The sequence below is a fragment of the Epinephelus fuscoguttatus genome, linkage group LG18, assembly GCF_011397635.1.
Source record: "Epinephelus fuscoguttatus linkage group LG18, E.fuscoguttatus.final_Chr_v1".
Lineage (NCBI taxonomy): Eukaryota > Metazoa > Chordata > Actinopteri > Perciformes > Serranidae > Epinephelus > Epinephelus fuscoguttatus.
This window is the reverse complement of record NC_064769.1, coordinates 35,291,215-35,311,254: the sequence shown is the minus strand read 5'-3', so window position 1 is coordinate 35,311,254 and position 20,040 is coordinate 35,291,215. Positions and strand designations below refer to the sequence as shown.

Genomic DNA, 20,040 nt, shown 5'->3' with positions numbered 1-20,040 from the left:
ACTGGAAAGTTTGTCGATCCAGCGAGGAGTCGGGGCAGTCTGGGATCAAAGACATGGTGCTGGGGTTTGTGCTGAATGTATTCGAGTCGCTAACATGGATGTCAAAAGAGACCTGGATACAGCGTTGCAGGCGAGACCAGGCTGATTCCTTTGAAAGCTGCTCAGTGGCGCATGAAGCCAAAGAGATCAACTGCTGCGTAGAAAATTACTCAGATGATCAGCACTGCTTCTACACGATTGGGCACTTTAGAGACTTACGCCATCCTAGCCAGCTACTTCCAGTTTGTGGGCAGAATGTGGACAAAATGGGACAAAGTGGAATAAGATATTTTACAAGGGTTGTGACACTCAAAAAAATGATCCACTGATTTTTAAGTTGTCTCTTTCACAGTATAAGTCTATGAGAAGAAGTATTTCTGGGCTCAATGGCATCACATGACAGACCCACAAGTTCCAATATTGTTTATTTGTTTAGTTCTTCTTTCTGCTAATTTATCTTGCTGTTTCCAACACTTAGTTTTCCTCAGGCTGATTCTGTGTCGCCCTCTTTGTAAATCTAACATTCCTTATGTGCCATTTATTTACAGTGAGTGAGTCAGCAGTGTGTGAGGAGGCAGAGGAGCTGGAGATGCAGACGGAGAGGTACATCCAGGACCTCCAGCAGGCGCTGACCGAGACACAAAGCTCCGTCACTTACAGCTTCACCCTGACGCCGTCTCCACCCAACCACAGCTCCACCGTCACGCTGGCATATGAGAAGGTTCAGAAGGACATCTCTGTGAGTGTCATCAGTCTTTACAGTGTCTCAGTGTGATACACAGATAACTGATAAACTGAGCGTGTGTTTATTTAAATCTTCCCTCCTTCCCGGCAGACGAGTCACAGGGTTCATTTCAAAAGCGGGCGTTTGTTTTCACTGTGCAGCTTTATCAGTTAAATGTAAGGTGACTGTTGACTTTAACACCATCTCCAGAGTTGTTGATGTTTCACGTGACGTCAGTGCTGCGTTTGATGACCTCCTTAATCCCCCCGGGTGTTCAAAAGCTGCAGAGGAAAGCCTGTTTTGATTTCTTGACTGAGCTGAGGAAGTGATGAATAGAGTGTGAAATAGTCACAGTGTTGCCTCACCAGAGACCTGTAGTTAAATTAACAGACCTAATACTTTAAGAACTGAGAATAATCACATGCTTTAGATCTATGAAGCACCTTTAAATGGCTCCTACAGTCTGTTGCTGTATTTGCTCTGATGTGAGTTTCATGCTGTTCAAATCATCTGCAGGGCACACAACAGTTTAGCCGTCACAGCTGCTGCAAACTGTTTACAGATCAGCGCTTTTGGTCTTAATAAATTTATCATGCAGTACATTTTTCTATCATTATGCATCACTGGCTTTAAATGTTGCTCCACTTGTACTGTCATACTTTAGTTGAGCTTCTCAAGACACCTCAGAGCAAAACATCTCTTTTCTTGCAGTTTTCTGGTATAAATGTTCCTCAGAGGATGAAGTTTAAATCAGCAACAACGATTTTTGGCCTCCAACAAACTGTACACTGTACACACTGACATATCATCACCTTTCAACGGAACAGTGTGTAAGATAAACTGGCATCCGGCAGTGATAATTCCAGCTGAATCTTCTCCCATGTGCCAAGCGTGAACTCGCGGTTAGGGATTCAGGAGGTTTTTACCAGGAGCAAAATTATCCACAGAGGTCTCTTCCTCCTCAAAAAAACTCAGACCAGGTGATAAAAACCCTGAATAAAGCAGGTTCATGTTAAAAAAGTAGTGTTTTTCAGATGCTGTTTCGCTCGGCGCAGACAGGCTCTAGCCCAGCACCTGCTAATGTGTGCTCACCTCTTTGCTCTGATAACTTAAGATCCAGACGTTCAGGAGGTTTTAACTGGGAGCTGAATTATCCACAGAGGTGTCTTCCTCTCCAAAACAAACAGACTCTGTGATTAAAACAGGTAAAAACACTGAATAAAGCAGATATATGTATATTATAATAATGTTGGCATTTTTCCAACGCTTTAGTTGCGGAGGGGCTGCTAACTTCAGTGACTGATGCAAAAGCGCAAATGTCCCTGTCTAGAGTCACTCGGTACGTTTACAGTTACAGCTCGACTAAGCCATTCAATCAGATTACTGTCCTTGTCCCAGTATACAAGCACGGGAGGGGAATTGATTTAATTGACCCAAGTATGTCCGACTCTGCTACAATAGGTAGAGATATGCCCCCTTTCAGCTTGTTAGTATTGCACCTTTTTACAGTTGACCTATTACGTCACCAGTGGTGTAGTGGAGAGTATACTCAGGTATACGGAGCATACTCACCTCTTTTTCTAATGGTTTACAGTATACCCATCTATCCAGCCAAAAAGTCACTGGAATATATTGGAGAGTAAACTTGTTCTCTCCTCGACAACTCACCCATCTACCTTGCAGTACCCCCACCTCATCAACTACCACTACACCACTGTACATCACAGACCAAACAATCGACAAACAAGTTACCGTTAGCTAGCAGCTAACTGGTACCATGGTGGACAACTTTACAGCTCTGTACATTTCGTCCATCCAAAAAGTCATGGCTCTGGATGTAGATTTTGCCACGTTGTTACCGGCTTCTTCCTCTGTTACGCATTTAACGCTATTCAGCTTCCGGGTCAAAGCCCGGGGCGAAAACTGTGGAGCACGCTCAGAGTGCCTCGGCCATTTTGGAGTAATTTGACTCCCAATCACATTATCTGGGTGTGTTAGTCCAACTTTCAGAAAAATCGATTTAGTACGATTTTTTTCATGTATTGTAAGGGTCCAGTTTTAGTCAGGCTAACACAATAAATTTGTTCAACATACTTTTTCACAGCTCCATCGTCACGGCCCTGTTGATGCTTCCACATCCAGACGTGTCCCCTGGATGAAATCTTTGAGCTTGGGGAAAAGGAAACAATCCTAAAACACCTCCCTACTCACCTGACCTGGCTCCAGGTGATTTTTGTGGCACCAGGTGAGTAGGGAGGTGTTTTAGGATTGTTTCCTTTTCCCCAAGCTCAAAGGTTTCATCCAGGTGACACATCTGGATATGGAAGCATCAACAGGGCCGTGACAATGGAGCTGTGAAAATGTATGTTGTCACAAAAACGACCCCTTAATACTTGTTATGATTTCCCAAAGCTTAGTTAACATTTCTCACCTGTGTGCTGGATGTATGGGCTCCAGTAGATTGACCCGACCAACCGGACGCCATCATCGCAAGCAAAACAGACACTATGCTGCGTTCACAGTGCTATGTGGAAATCGGACATATCAGCACTTAAAATGTGGCTGTTGAACTGCAAAATCTGGCATAATTTATCGCTCTTATACCGCAATTGGTGCTCAGTACTGTCTAAAATAGATTTCTAAATGGAAATTTTTACACTGCCAATCACATGAATATGCTGTATGTAAGTGCCGAGTCAGAATTTTTTTAGTTCCTACATTCCCTGAAGGCACTGTTACTCATGATTCCACACCCCTCTCAGTTGATGCCACGCCCCCCACGCCACATCAGGGTCAAAAGTCTGAAACTCAAAAAACAGATTTGAAACTGAAAAAAAAAAGATCTGAAAGTGAAAAAAAGATTTGAAAGTGAAAAAATAAGATTTGAAACTGTAAAAAATAAGATCTGAATCTGAAAAGATAAAACATGCAACTGAAAAAAATAAGACCTCAAATGTCAAAATACATATGGAAGTGAAAAGTGAAAATAAATTACCGAAAGAATTACAGAAGTGAATCAAAATTATATTTAACCTGAAAAAACGTTTCATACACTTATTTTTATTTTGAATACATTGTTATATTTTACAAAATTCAACATCAACCCATGAATTTTCAGATTCAAATTTTATTTTTTCAAGTACAAAACTTTTGACCCTAATGTAGCTCCATAGTTCTGGGCTACAGTAGAAACTTGGCTGTGCAACATAAGGGACTCGAAGACAAGAACCGCTCCCTTCGTAGCCATAAACCTGACTTACTGCTGAATTAGCAAACTTTCTGTTGCTACCATCGCATGAGCCGCTCTCCTCTTATTAGATGGTCAGTTCAACGTCTGACTGGTTAGCGCGAGCTAACAGAGCAGCAGCATCTAACATCCAACACTGAGCCAGTCCCAACAAACTCACACAGACACCAAAGCAGCTTGACTCTGTCGTTACAAGCGTTAATAATTATGAGATAATGTTAGTTCACACAGCTCACACTCCCACAGTAGAAGCTGCAACCCATACAGTCTGTGTGTGGTGTATTTGACAGAGGTGGCAGTTCAGCGTGCTGAGATGACAATTTGCTAAAAGACGAAAGAGAAAATAGTTGGTAGATTCATTTTCAAACATTTCTGACTCATTATTACCATCTTTGCTATTGATTTGGGAAGACACATGTTGTTAGGAGACCACACAAATAACTGATACCAAGGAACGCATGTGTATAACAATAATGCATCTGTACTGGGAGATGGAGGGAAGCTGAGCAGCATGATGGTGTTTAGCAATAATCGACTGAATAATCCCTGTTCAGGGGTCAGTTGTGTGAACACACACACTGATGGAGACACAAAACCTTGTTACCATGGCAGTTATGACCGAGTGGAAATCTAAGTGCGTCTGTTGCAGTGAAAAGGAAATGAACGTATGCTTCTGTTTTTAAAACTGAGAGTTAGGAACAGTGGTTTTACAGAAGTGTGCTGGTGTGTGTCATCGGAGGGTTTCTCTTGCTCAACATAAAAAAAAAAAACAGTAATTCATCTGTCATAAAGTTATGAGTCATAATGAAAGGCTGCTGTCTAATGCCGGCTCATTCCCCTCTAATCGCAGCTCCTGTTAAAGCTGCAAAACACAGAAAGAGCCCAAAAGTGAGACCCTCACACACACACACATACAGGTGTTACCTCAGGTGGTTAGCATACCAAACGTCTGTGTGTGTGTGTTTGTGTGTGTGTGTGTGTGTGTGTGTGTTTGTGGTGACGCATGTTTCCTGTAACACGGCTGACTTCCACCTCAAATAAGAAACATGTAAGACGGAGACATTTGGTATTAATGTTGGTTTGTGTTTGGCAAATGTTTTGTGTTATTAAATCCACTGACTTCAATAGATTTAAAGGCTTATTCTCACAACTGATACAGTATTGTGTTCGGTATAATCAGAATCAGATGCTCACTGTGACGAATGTTACCAAATTAATGTGCATTTTTCAACAAATCTTTTTATTTGAGTAGAACAGAACAACATCTTTATTATCCGAGAGAAGGGGATTGTCTTTAGCTCACCAAAAAACATTAAAGCAGCACAAGAATATACCTATACTATAGAACGAATATGGTAAGAAAAAAATCATCCAAGTATACTAGTGGACAGAAGTCCTTAACTACTCCTTGCTAAAATCAATAGACAACCCAATTGTGCATCATACCCTTAAAATAGGAATTGTGCAAATCTGCAGGAAAGCCCAATCACTCTTTTTTCAGCATTGGCAGTATAAAAACAAAATCGCGGAGTGCAGCAAAATGCCGCCTGCCTACTTTTGTTTATACAGAATGCGCCTTTTTCGGGGCAATGAGGGGTGTGAGCAAGTAACAAAACGTGTAGCTCAGTGTGTGACGTAAACAGTGACGTGGGAGGGAAGCCGCAGCTGGTCAGACGGTGATTCTCTCATAAATCGTCCCGTTCTTCACCATCCCCATCATCTGACGATTAATGGCCTCTTCGTTTCTCCCCAGTTGCTCATCTTTACAGTGTCTGTCAGGTTTGTGTTTCCCTCTTGCTACTAGCTGCTCGCTAATTCCTGCTATCAGCTGTTTCCTGTTTATCCACCGCCAGTGGGTCACACGTGTGGCGTCATCAACAGCTCCTCCCACAAGTCATCAACAGCCCCTCCCATTGCAGAAGGCCGCCTCAGTCTGTTTAAAGTTAAAGGGTTCCGAAAATATGACTACCCTACGAGGCAGAAAATTGGGCGCCTCGGATCAACTCGCCAATCCGCCTCTGTGTGTATAAGCGCTCGCAGCTGGCCGGCAAATCGGCCCAACATTTGTGGAAAATCTGGCAGTGTAAAAGAGGCTAAAGTGTAGGCCCAGTTGAGGAAGTCCTTTGGTCACAGAGACTTCTTCCTTCAGAGTCTAGTCACCTCTAACCATCTTTTCACCCCATCTTGATCTGACTCAACGTCTTTGCTTTGGCACAGGAATGGCATCAGTTGGTTAAAAGACATGTTCGAAGATGACTGCTTTGTCTCTGTCAATAAACTATCTGCAAAGTGCAACCCACCCAAATAACATTTTTCCCAGTATTGACAGGTCAGATAAAAGCCTGTGTCCACCAAACACTTTCGGTATGGTACCTTGGAACCAACAGTAACCCTTCAGACATGGTACCTAGACCCTAGTGTTTCCACTGCAAACAGTCCTCTTAAATGTGGGCGGGGTTGTTGTCACTCACTGCTCCGTCCAGCACTCACTGTGTTTCCTCCTTTATCAGTCTGCACCTGGTTTATCGTCCACAGAACGAGGCTGCACGCCCACATTTTCAGAACAAAATAGAACAGGCTGCAGTGAGAGTCTCTCTCCATGGGATATTTAAAGACAAGTTAACGTTCCATCTTAAAAGTCCAGTGAATTAAGTTATTTTTTCTCCGACTACAGCTGCTCATTTTATAGTTACAGTTTACTAATAAAACTCTCCACAGTATGAACAGTGGTTACATGAGCCTCAAAACCAGACACAACTCAGCCCTGAGCAGAGTGACCGTCCTCTACTGACCAATCAGACTGCAGTGTTCACAGCTCCACCTTTTAGTACCAGATCTGTGTGCTAGGTAGCCCAACAGAGGGGGGGACCAAACATGGGGACGGTACAGAACGGTTCTATCGGTACCGTCCACAACTTGGAAACATAAAAAAGGTGTACTGATTGTGAATACTACTACTGTTATGAATATTATATCCCATTTCTGCCAATAGATGCCCCTAAATCCCACACACCAAACCTTTAATGTAAGATGCTCATTGCCAAAGGCAGCCTGTAGCACCCTCTGAGTCTCAAACTGAAGAAACAAAAGATGCGAGTTGTCTGTCAGGATGCTCATGGCTTCATCTCAGCTTCATCAGTCGTTCTGTATCCCAAATCACTTTCCTGGTAACTGTTTTTACCCCTGAGCCTGCAGTTCAGGTGACCGAGCCATGACGTCAAGTGGAACATTAAAACATGTAATCAGAGTTTTGCAAACTGTTTCCAAGAGTGACTTATTCAGTTGGAAGCTGCTGAGAAGATGAAGCAGTTGTGTGCATTTCTGGAAAATATGGGAGTTTCAGAGAAGCTCAGTTGGCGGTCAGGGACTGAAGCAATACATTTGAGACCTGCCTGGTTTTTGTTTTTTGGCATCTAAAATCTTTATTATGGACTCAAACCAAGGACCTCGAACACTGTGATTCATGGTGGGCATCTTAACCCTTTAGCTGCAGGGGATTTTCAACAAGTTCACCATGAAGTACAACCAAGCAGCAGCCTCTGGTGCTGAAAAATTAAGCCAACATAAAGTGCCAAAAACTGCAGTTCCTCTAATGGCCACTTGTGGCTGGCTCTAAGAGCGAGTCAGTCCTCAGTAGTCCCCCAAAAATGGTTTTAGTCTCTATAGAGAACATTCAATACTCATGACAGCTGCATTCATGACATTTTTTTTTTTTTGGCGCCCATGTTAACAGGTTAGAACAGCCACATGGCCCACGTAAGCAGTGTTGCTTAGGCGTGGTTCGGCTGCTGCTCAGCTGCGGGACATAGAGAATAGGAGTCCGTGTGACACGCACGGCAAATATAGACTGTGAAAGTGGTCTTTTGATAATAAATATGCCATCGTACCACCTTTAACTACAGTTTCAATGTCTGTATTTGTCACAGACATGAAAAAATATACATATATATATTGTAGCTCTCTGACTGATGGTTCAAGAAGCTTTATTTTCCACAATATTCTCTAAAGATACCATGAATGCACTGTAAGAGCTACAGTGAAACAAAACAAAAACAAAATATTACATTTCTTTCTTAGCGTAATAAACCGGAGGCACACTGAGCTAACAGCAACATAGTGTATTTTCTAATGTAGACATGCTCATTTAAACTCACAGAAACCATTAAAAGATTTTATAAAGTAGCACAATATTAAACACAATATGAAATAAAATGTAGAAGAACCTTGTGCCTTTATCAGCCAGGCGCTAAACCTTTACTGTCGTTACGCAGACGTATTAGTCTCACACTAATGGAACTGAATTCTTTCAAAATAAAAGCATCCGCCTTTACTTTTTAACTTCCTGGCTTTTGCCTTTCAAGATGAGAGCACGCATTTACAATTCAACTAACAAAATAAAAGCAAATTTAAATAGAGTGTGGCAAAGGTCATTTACATACATATATATATTTTAAACCCAACACTTCCTGTTTCTGTTTCAAAGTAAAAGCCCTCTGACAATGTTTCTGTAGAATGAATCTCTACATTTGTGAACAATGGGGGGGAAGACATATTTTCAGGACTGTGTTGTTGAAAAAGCTGTGGCTTGCACTGCTCTGTAACTCTGTAGAGTGCCAGCTTTTAATTGTGGAAATATAGTCCTGCAGCAGCAACGCTGTCTGTGTGACCACCGCAAGAGTGCAAGCTGCAGCAGTTCAATAAGGTAGACGTCACGTACTGCTCACGCAGACGGTGAGGCCCAGGTGCAACAATCAGTGTAGTTACTAGATGATCGTTTAAACAGTCACTTCATTCATTAAATATGTGGCCTTTGCTGTGTCATGTAGCTCTGCTGCAGTTTATAAACCTAATATTGTATTTAATTGAAGTGAAATAATTTCTTCTGATGTTACGAGTACTCTTTATTTATTCCACCATAAACACAGAGGGGACCCTGAACATACAGGTTTTTTTCTTGGTGGTTTGTATTAGAACAGATTCTCTAACTAAAAATGAAAGAAAAGTATAAATGAAACTTCAGCTATAATGTGAACTGGAGCCATTGCCAGCCCTTATGACTTTCCCAGGAGACTCCCGTTTTTCATTGCCTACCCCTGATATCCTCCCATATGTCACAGTTCTCCTATATTTCTCCAGATTTATGACAAACTCCCACACCCTTTTTTCCTTTTCGATGTAACTACTGGCACTGTACAGCGTGTATTCGCCCTACGACTCTTAAAGTCTACTGTTTCCACATGGACAACAATACAGCCACACCAATATTCGTTTCCTGGCGTGCACGTGACTTAGAACGGACACACTCAGGACACACCTTGTCCTCCTCAGTGACTGAGAGATGGACAAAGAAATGGAGAGTCCTAAGAGAAAGAAACACTGGAGGAAAAAATAATTCCCATTTCTTACAGAAAGTATTAAAGGACAGGGGAATGCATTTTGTAAAATCTGCCCCATCGATTTTTCCGTCAAGCACGGCGGTCACACGGTGTGAAGAAGTGACTGAATAAAAACTGATTCATTAGTTTATGCCAGAGATTCACGCAAAAGGGGGAATTTATTCTGTATTCTTTCCCAAGAATTAGAATGAAAACTCCCTGCTTTAATTTTGAAATCCGGTCTAATGGTTGGCAAGTATGACTAAAACAGGAAGTGAAAATAAAAAAATTACTTTGAGATTACTTACTCTGAATAAGAACGGCTTTCAATTTCTCATTTGATGCGTGGAGAAAGTGTACTGCTGCTGCTACTGTGATTAATTTCTAGGAACTGGTGTTTGACTGTTGGACTTATTTATAGGAAACTATGACAATAACTAAAGATGAATCAGAGCAAAATTCAAGTGCTCGTTGTCAGAGAACAAAAACTGAAAATGTAAATTTTAAATAAATGGAAAACTAAAACAAAACGAACCTACATTATAGCTGCTCAGTACATTCTCTCTTTTCTTTTACATTTTAACCTTCCCCTGTGTGTCTGAGCGACTCGGCCGACGTGTCCTGGATCAGTGGGAGTCAGTGAAGGATAAATATGAAGAGTGTGTGCTCCATGCATAAATTAATTCAGCACTGCAGCTGAACAATGATTTGACATCGCAGGTGTTCTCTACTGGGGCTTGGTTGGTATTTTGTTAGTTTCCACTGTGTGTGTGTGTGGGAACTTGTGTGGTCGACAAGTATCCCAGCATGCATTTCACATGAACCAGAGGTGATGGCAGACGATGTGAGCCAGACTGTTGCTGTGTCACTAAATTCTTTCATTTTAAGGCAACAAATTGACTGTCGAGATTTTCAGTATGTGGGTGATTTATTAAAGATATCGCCCACTGGAGAATTTGCGGCAGTGTTTTCAAAGATGCGAGCAGCAGCAGCTCTTCGGTAATTCAGCGGTGGCTCTGTTGTCTCTGTGGCGATTTAAACATGAGATGTAATAACTTTTAGAATATAAATTATGCCGTGAATGTTGAAATCAAATGTTTGTTGCTGCCAAAATTGGTTTGTGTTGGGTAAAGTGTATGTTTTCAGTGACGATCATCCTCCAGTAGAATGAACCCTACTGGAGGATGATCCTCTGACTTTCAGTGAAGTGCCACCATGAGGTTTTTGGTTTCTCTGTGTGGTCATCAGTGAAATATCTCGACCACTATTGCATGGATTATGATGAAATGTGGTTCATCATTCATGTTCCCTTCAGAATCATTTGTTATAACTACGGTGGTCTCTGACTTTTCATCAGCAGCATTTTAATGTGTTCAACACTTTGGTTTATGACCAAATATCTGCAGAACTAAAGGCATTCCCATCAGCCTCAGCTGCAGCTGATGCTTTTATACACCCCTAATGTGCAATGCAGATGCTAAAGGCACCTTTTTGCATCCCTTTAACATCTGTATGTGACACACAGCGGTCTCCTGGGTGAAACTCGTAAAGCATGATTGTCAAGTAATCGTCAAACTGTTGGTTAGGTTTAGAAACTTCATGTGTTGGGCTGAATAAGTTCGCAACTGATTGTAAAGACATCATGTGAGTGACATCAGTGCATGACGACCACGTGAAAACAACACTGGATTTTGGTTTCATACGGGACACAAACACTGGTCTCCTGGCTAAAAGTTTTGTTTGTCTGACCCATCCAACTCCTCTCCATCCCGCATTAGATGGACTTTCTCGCTCTTTATAGTTCATCAGTTGCTCTGAGCGTCGAATTATGCAGCAGCTGAAGTTAGCTGAAAGCCTTGTGCATCCCATAGAGATGCCAAATGGTGCCACTGGTGTCAGTATCAAATACCAAGAGGCTTGATAGAGCGTTGATTTTGGCGACCTGGTAATGAGGATAGGCTGACCCTTCTGACTACCTATGGTTGCTGTGCAGCTTACGAGGTTATTTTATCTATGTATTTGTGCCTATCTTTTAGGATAAATGGGTGATTTTTTTCCCCTAGGAGATATTTACTACTCAGTCCACTCCTCCATTGTTACCTCCGCCAAGGAGGTTATGTTTTCGCCAGCGTTGGTCTGTTTGTCAGGAATACATAAAGTCTATTGGTGACTGAATGGGGGTTTTCCTGACTCAATGACACGGTATGTACAAGACGCTGCTGTTGATTAAAACTGCCTCCCAACTTGAATAAATACACCACAGTGTTTCCATGGTGAAGGTATATATAACCTAATAATAATGATAGTGATGCAAATAACCTAATTGTGATGCAGGCTGCAAAATCTGATGTGGAGAGGGAGGGAATATCACCTACTTGGTGGAGGTCTGCACTAGGCATGTGCCGGTATGAGATTTTGAAGGTATGACAACTGTGGGCAAAAATACCACAGTAATGGGTAATAATAATGATAATAATAATAATAATAATAATAATAATAAAACAGGCATCGTCCTATTTTCGTGCTCTACACTTTAAAACGGTAGGCTAATATTCGTTTGACCGTTCATGAGCGACAGCACGTACCAGGCATCTCCTGTCAGTGCAACGCATCATCACACCAGTTGTTTAAATGTGTAATATAGACCCGTTAAAAGTAATAGAGCCGTTTCTTAACTTCGCGACGGTCACTCCGCCCACCTGCTTGTTGAGCTCAGATACTCCAGCACAGCCACCAGGTAGGGAACTGGAGCTCAACATGGGAGGAGCGGGTCTTTGCCTTTGCTCTGGGGGTTCTTCTGATAGCCTTAATGGTCCCACATCACCAACTTCGTCCTTTTTGCCGGTGGGAAAAGTTCAGCTTCACCTCCTCCAGCCATGTTTGCAGTTTGCACGTGAGTGGATTTACACTAATTACTGACGTACTGACTGACTGAGGCTGCCCCCCCAATAATTATGCTGACTGCAGGGGCTGCTCATGCATGATTTCAGAGTGTGTGCCAGTTAAAATGTACTACTGGTACAGAGTTAATTCTGAGTTTTGAGTTCCTAAAGTTCCCATTTATGAAACGTAGCATAGGTTACACCGTCGGCCTTTACCGTCGGAACGGAAAATTGGCGGTTAGTGACACCGTGACATTCTTTTACCGTGGTAAACCGTGACGCCGGTAACCAGCACATGCCTAGTCTGCACTCTCTAAGTGCTTTTCTAGTTAGTCCACCATGGAGGATGAAGTTGACCATAAATGTTCTGTGTGTAGGATTTAGTGGCATCTAGTGGTGAGGTTGCAGATTGCAACCAACTGAAACTTCTCCAAGCGTGTAGGAGAACTACACGAATGGTCCTATGTAGAGCCAGTGTTTGGTTTGTCCATTCTGTGCTACTATAGAACAACATGGCGATCTCTGTAGATGAGGACGCGCTCTGTATGTAGATATAAACAGCTCATTCTATGCTAACAAAACCACAACGATTCTTAAGCTGAGTTCAGACCAATGATCTGGACGAGTCGAAACCATTTTAGAACGTCTGAGCTCGACTCAAGCCGGTTGATGGTGTCACCTTCAACTCTGGTTTTAGAACCTGTTTCAACAGCCAATCGGCTTGTCGAGAAGTCCTCTGGTCAAGTCAAAATGACTGCAGACGGCGTGTTGGCTTGTTGTGGCAGGTGTTTGGTCTCCGCCGAGCCCTCTGTTTCTGTCCTCATGGTGTGCTGGTCTCGGATAGTGGGACAGTGGGGGCTGTATGTGGGCTTTAGATTTAGAGAATCCACACTTAAATGAAAGTGCTGTTTGAATAAACAGAGCGTTCTGTTTCTACATGAATTAATGACTGGTTAAGGTCATCACACATTGACTCTGCTTGGCGCTCTGCTGCTCTGAGAGTGTGTAGTTCTGAATAACTGAAAGGTACATTCCAACAGAATTCAGCTATCCATTTTCTAAATGCTTTTTATCTGAAACTTACATTACAGTGACACTAGTGTAGTCACTGGTCCTCCTGTTCTTTGCAGCATGAGCTTCTGAGTTCAGCTTGACAGGTTCACACTCCTGAGGATGTGAGTTCAAACTGTGTTGACAAAGTTCCATTCTTTCACCATAAACATGCAGGTTCATTAATGACTTTAACATTCAGCAGCTCTGCAGTATATCAGCACCAACTCTCACCCAGTCTGGCAGTAAATCTAGAATAGGTGGAGCTGCTCTCAGAGGTTTCTCCCCAAATAAAAGCATCCAGCAGTTAATTAGTGTGAATCAGTGAGTCAGAAACAGCTTTTGAAACAGTAGCGTCTCTATGACAACATGGGAAACCTTTGCCCACATCAACAGTGTGCAGCCAACCCCGCTGGTGTCTCACGCCAGTCAACAACATCAAACTGCGAGCAGTAGCTTCTCAGTCAGGTGACAGCTCAACTTCTTGTTTCTGGTTAACAGCTTAATGCACACGAGTACGATGAGGCAACAACTGGAAGTGTTTGAGCTCAGAAGAGGTATTTCCACTTCCAGCAGTATTTTAGTCTGAGCTTATTTACTTAACATTTCTAAGAGGTAGTGAAGTAATAGCTGGCAAATATTAGACACTTGTAAATAAGCCCGCGTGATGGAGGAACACAGAGGAGGGTGGGAAGACATGGAGGATGACATGAGACATGAATGGTTGGTTTCTGTCACATTATGACGTATCGTCACGTAAGCAGAGGACGTGTATATCTCGGTTAATGACTTAAACAGAAAATTCAAATAATCTCACCGACTACTGAAATTTGACCCACAAGGTCCATAAACACTCCTTCTCTTCTGTCTTTGCGTCAATAAAAGAAATAATGTCTATTTGTTGTGTTGTAGATTAACTGGTTCACGCAGTAGCTCGATCAGCACACTTTGACTGTTAATCTCTGTTGTTAACTGGTCTGTACACACACACACACACCTGCACACACACAGCTGTAAAGGTCAGTTATTTAAGGAGCTGCTGGTCACAGAGGTCAGTGGTGATAGTCGTTGCTCTGCCTCTTATCTGTGTGTAAACATGTCTGAAGGTAGACGATGTTTCCCAGGGGACAGTGGTCTTTATGTGTCAGTGACCAGGTCAAACATGTTACATGAGGAGTGGAGCATCCAGATACAAGTGGTGACCTTAATCACACTCATTAACTTGGATCAACCCAATCGTTAGAAAAAAATTTGGCATTATGAATTTCTCCAAACCACAGGTACATTAAACTGCATTATTTTGTCAGGAATACATTCAAACAATTCTCAAACGCCACTGTGATGTGGTGGCAAAAAACATTCAGGTCAGGTGGCTCAAATCCCGCTGGAAAATACTGAGATAGGTTGGTGAAAAACTTGATGAAAACTAAGTCACAAAGCACAAACGCTACAGTATGTCAGTGAAAAACATCCATGTTTTGTGGCAGAAATGTCACAGGGAAACGCCTTAATGTGTTGATTAAAATGTTGGGGTTCCATGGGTCAACACTGGTTGGAAATACCGTGATGTGCTGGTGAAAAAAGTCCAGGTTCCGTGGCTCATGGTGCGTTTGTTTTGTACTCGAAGGTCAGAAATTCCCAGTTCCCAGTCGGAAGTTTAAACTCGAAAGCACACTGAGATCGGATTTCCGACTTGGAAACTCGGAGCAACCGCATCAACGCCGACTTACGAATTCAAGATGGCTGCCGGTCACATACATAGTGAGTAAATACTCTGCTAAAGTACTGTTTATAGCAATTTTATCTTATTTGTTTTACATTAGGTCAGCCTCACCTGCAGCGTTCATCAGTTGGAGTGCATGATGGTTTTGAAGCTGTCTGTACTCCAAGAGTGCAAGGGCAACAAAGGCTTTCTTGTGGGCGTCCATGTTTTTTTCCGACTTGTTCATCGTTGTCAACTAGAATTCAAAAACTGTTGTCAACTCGGAGGTGACGTCATTCCCACTTCCGACTTCCGACCTCCAAGTACAAAGCAAACGCACCATCATATGCCAGTGGAAGATGCCGTGATGGGTTGAAGAAAAACTGCCAGGTTCTGTGGCACAAACGCTGCTGGGAAACACTGAGTGTGTCAGTGAAAACTGTTGCCGCTAAAAACACCTAGGTTCGGTGCCACATACATCAGTGGAAATGACGTGAAGGGTTGCTAAAAAAACACAGCTGTTATTGTTTGTTGGTTTGAACAGTGGTCTGCCACTTGGCAGAGATCTGGTCATGGTGTCATCAGCTCATACATTACATCAGTATAGGAAGGTTGATATGATAAATCTGAAATGTACAAATGTGACAGTGTGCATGTCTCAACACATGGACATGATGCACATATTTATAATTTCAATTGCGAAGTTTTACTCTGCATTCTCCAAAGAATCATAGGAGCTAACGTTACTTGTACCTCGTACTCTAAATGCTTAAAACAAGCTGGTACCCTGTGAAAATTCAGTGTTTCCTGATTTCTTTTCACTCTCTTCTTCCAGTTCAGGTTGGGCTCTGTTTTGCTGAAGGCCGTCCCGGAGCCGGTGGAGGCAGTGAGAGAGTTACTGATCCACAGCCTGCAGAGGGGAAACACACTGGAACACCACAACCAGAAACTGGAGGACGAGAACCAAAGACTGAGACGAGAACAGCAACGCATCACTGCAGAGTAAACACACGCAAAACACAGAAGAACCAAAGTTTCCTCAGCTCCAAACCAGAACCAGGCGGGTCGGGATGATTTCCACATTGGAAAAATCCTGAAGTTTCATTATTACCCTCTGAAAGTTTGGGGAAAATTTTGTTAATAAGATTATTTTGGGAGATATAAGGACACGAGAGTGCAAATGCAGGACTTTTACATGTAGTGTAGTAATTTTAGTGTCATGTTACTACTTTTACTTTAGTAAAATATCTGAATACTTCTAGTACCATTGTTGAAATGAAACTTCTGAAATACATCTGTGTACAGTTATGTCTGAACATACAAAAACATTGCCTAAAATCAACAAAAAAATATTTAAAATCAGGAATTACATGATGAAAGAATGATTCAGTTGGACTGTAACTACTTTGTGGTTTGTAAAGAGAAGGGTTAAGTCAAGTTTTACATGTGGCAATCCTGCACAGCCCACTCTGGCATCAGGGTTAAAATCACAAGTTTTAAGTTCCCTTAAAATCCATCACACTGAGTTATTACCCAACTCATGTAACAGTGTGTGGGGAGGGGCCGTCATCCTGCAGCTGTACGTCACTTTGAGCTATGAACTGATGTCACAGCTGTGAGTGTGAGTTGATCACAGTCAGTGAGGTATGAGAGGCTGCTGTGATTCACATGACTCAGCATTAGTTATTTTAATGTAAAGGATAAGGCAAGTGTTGTTATATATTTGTGTTATAGTCGACAAATCACATGAAAGGATTCAAACCGACCATGTGTAAGTCCGTCTCTCAGTACTTCCTGACTTCCTGTCTGTGGCTCTCAGCTCCAAGCCCACTGGCTCCTACTGAAGACAGAGTTCTCTCACACCTGCCCCGTTTAGCAATCACACTCAGGTGCGCACCAAAACAACCAGACTGAGACCTTCTTGAAGAGGTGGTCTCAGTCCGGTTACAAAGGAAGTCTGGTGCAAACCAACTCTAGGCAATTATACAACTTTGTGACAACATGAGTCCCTGATTCAGACCAAAGGATACGACTCTAGGGCTGAGAGCACCCTAAACACTTTAAAAGCAAGTTTCATGTCTAAAAAGTCTCAGCTGGTCAGTTTTTAACAAACAAAGAGGAAGAAATAGTGGATTTGTTGGGAACTATTTTCAGTGGCGGATTAATACACATTTGTAATAAAAGGAATTACACAGTTAATACTTTTGTTGGTTTGGATGTTTTCGTTTGATTTGTTGACAGTAAGAACCGTATAGAATATCACCAGACTTCTGTGTTAAACAACATAATAAATTAAATACTTTAAAGATCTTTTTATTAAAAAAACAAGACCTACTTTGAAGTTAATACCCAGGGCCGCTCACCTCGTGTGATTCATGGCTCTGTAATCGCTCCCTTGACTGCTCTATCCATCACTGATCAGCAGCAGAGGTGTAATGTTGCTAAAAGGAAACATTTGTGTACTTTTCATGTCATCCAGGGGAAGACTTCAGTCACTGATGAAGTGTGAGCTCCAGATATTAAGACGTGTGTGTGTGTTTCTGTATATTACAGACTGAAGCGCTATGCTGGTGGTAAAGAAGCCCTGGAGGCAGAGCTGTACTCTCGCTTTGTTTTGGTCCTGAATGAGAAGAAAGCAAAGATCCGCAGTTTGCAGGAAACTGTGACACACCTGCAGGAAACCAGGTATACTACACGCTTATATTTGTTTACCCTGTCATCCTGTAAATCCCCTGAATATGAGCTTTACTAAACAGTACTTTGAAGTGGTGCCAGGTTTTTCTAATGAACAACTGTTTTGCACACAAAGTCCTGCAAGTAATATTTTAATCATGTTTTGGCCTTACTGCATTTTGCAAGAGAAAAAAAGATTTAAAATTGTGAACTGGCCCCTAAGCTTGAAAAAAAAAATCACAATGATGATTTTTGGGCTTTATTACACAGCCCTACTTTCAACTGCTATGTTACTGACATCTCAACTGCTGTCATTTTTTAGAATTTGACTGTAACAGCATTCAGTACTCACACATCAGCTGGCTGTCATGTTTAAAATGAAAACACTGACGGGGGCCGATTGTGTGGGATGAACCACAAAAACAAGGGTGCAGGTGCTAGCTGACGGCCCAACATTGACCAGCGCCCGGCTGTCGGCTTGGTGTGTCAGGGCTGTAGTCGGCCCTTGACAGCTTATCTTTGACTGATTCAGCATGTTGAATCGGTGTTGGAGATGGCGGAGCCTGTCACTTAGAGAAATCACCCTGATTGGCAGTTTAGCTCAGCACACGAGAAGAGAAACTGAAGTGAGGAACGTAAACAAATGGCTAAACATCAGGAGGGAGTGAGACCAAACAATCTTGTTACATATGGTAAGATTATGTTTTAAGTCATGGAGCACTTCAGCAGCAATGGTTCGTAATTGTTTGTGCTATTGTTCACTGGTGCCCGGTAAATATAATTTGTTCTTTCAATCAGGTTATGTTGATAATATGCTAACTGGCTAACTAGCATCTTGAATCTGTCCTGTTGGTCTTTCGGTTTCCCTTTTTGAATGACGAATACAGACCACTGCTGCCTGCTGTTATGGAGAGTAATTTCCTCTTACACGGGCGCGGAATGTACATGCTAATTGGTTGTAGTCTTTGTGGTGTGTTCAAGTGCAACTTTTTGGCTGAGACAGGCAGTGTGAGGTGATGCAACAGTCGGCCTTTGTCTACTGAAACACGACAGTGATCAACCTTCAATTTATACAACTTATACAGCTTTAATTGTCACCGTTACTCCTGTGGTGCTTTAACTTTAGCTCTCAGCATCTTCTATTAAGTTACAAACATTTAAATAATTTTAATTTTACATTGCTTCAAACAAGATAAATGTTTGAACTGCACATTTTCAACACTTTTCTGTAGGTCTGGACCCAAATTAGATTTTTTTTGTTTCAACCAGATACAAAGATTCTTTTGTTTTGTACATGCATAACGTTGTCTCTTTTAGAGACAGTATACCCTTGCTCCAGAGTTTGCATCAGCCTCTTGAATCCTGCACCCTCAATGCTTAAGGTTGACATTGTGGCAGGCTGCTACAAATAAATGAATGTATGGAGACAATAAATAATGTGCACTGAGTGACAGAAAAAAAAGATTGCTCAACTTGAAAAATTTCAAGTTGACTGAGGGTTCACCAACGGATGGTTCGTCTCATCGACTCTCAGGGATCACTTTTCTAATTGCTCAATAAATTGCTCAAGACTTTTTGTGATTACTGCAATTTTCTGATTCCTCTCTTTTGTTGCAAAAGTCATGTGATATTTAATTATTGTTTTATTCATTTTAATTAAAGTCTGATGATTATTATTTTAACTATCATGTCTCATGTTCTTTGACTGAAATGAATCATGTACTCTCTGGTCTCTGTTGTAGTTCTGAGGGACAGAAAAAAGGGGGTTCAGAAAAGTCAGAGCGGACAGCAGGTCAGGAGGAAGATGATTATGGAGGAAGTACTGATGAGGAGCCAGAGGAAGCACACGCGACTGCAGCCTCCACTTCATCGACACGGGGTAAGATCTCTATCAGCGAAGCCTCCAGCCTGGGTTTCCTCAAACTTAACCCCTTAATGTGAATCATCAAAGTGAACTTAGTTGTTTGTATCCTCTCACACATATAGCTGCATCAATTTATCAATGAGTTGTGAATTAAATTGGTAAATTTGAGTGCATTTTAAAGAAAAAAAAGGTCAAATTCTCTGATTTAAGCTTCTTAAATTTTAATATTTTTTGGTTTCTTTCCTCCTGTATGACAGTAAACTAAATATACTTAGGTATATTCTGGTGATCCACTGACTAAGTGGGCTTTAGCGCCTCATTTCAAAGAGCTATCCCCGTGGAGGTGGTGAAATTTTGATGTTTTGTCATTTAATGTTCTGCCCTTTATTTTTTGTCGGCTTTTCTGACAGACAGCTAGCTAGCGGCACACTCGTGGCAATTACCGCAGGTAACCAAGCGGCAGCATCCATAGCTGGAAAGTGAA

General features: G+C 41.9%; 1 protein-coding gene across 1 annotated transcript in view; it reads left to right on the top strand.

The window, feature by feature from the left end:
- The window catches only part of xrcc4 (X-ray repair complementing defective repair in Chinese hamster cells 4), a 53,616-nt gene that overhangs the window by 9,425 nt on the left and 24,151 nt on the right, over nucleotides 1-20,040 (top strand). Inside the window, exons 3-6 of the mRNA XM_049603598.1 lie at nucleotides 588-778; nucleotides 15,855-16,021; nucleotides 17,573-17,704; nucleotides 19,435-19,571. Of these exons, the coding sequence (XP_049459555.1) occupies nucleotides 588-778; nucleotides 15,855-16,021; nucleotides 17,573-17,704; nucleotides 19,435-19,571 (627 nt within the window). The remainder of the gene's footprint in view (nucleotides 1-587; nucleotides 779-15,854; nucleotides 16,022-17,572; nucleotides 17,705-19,434; nucleotides 19,572-20,040) is intronic.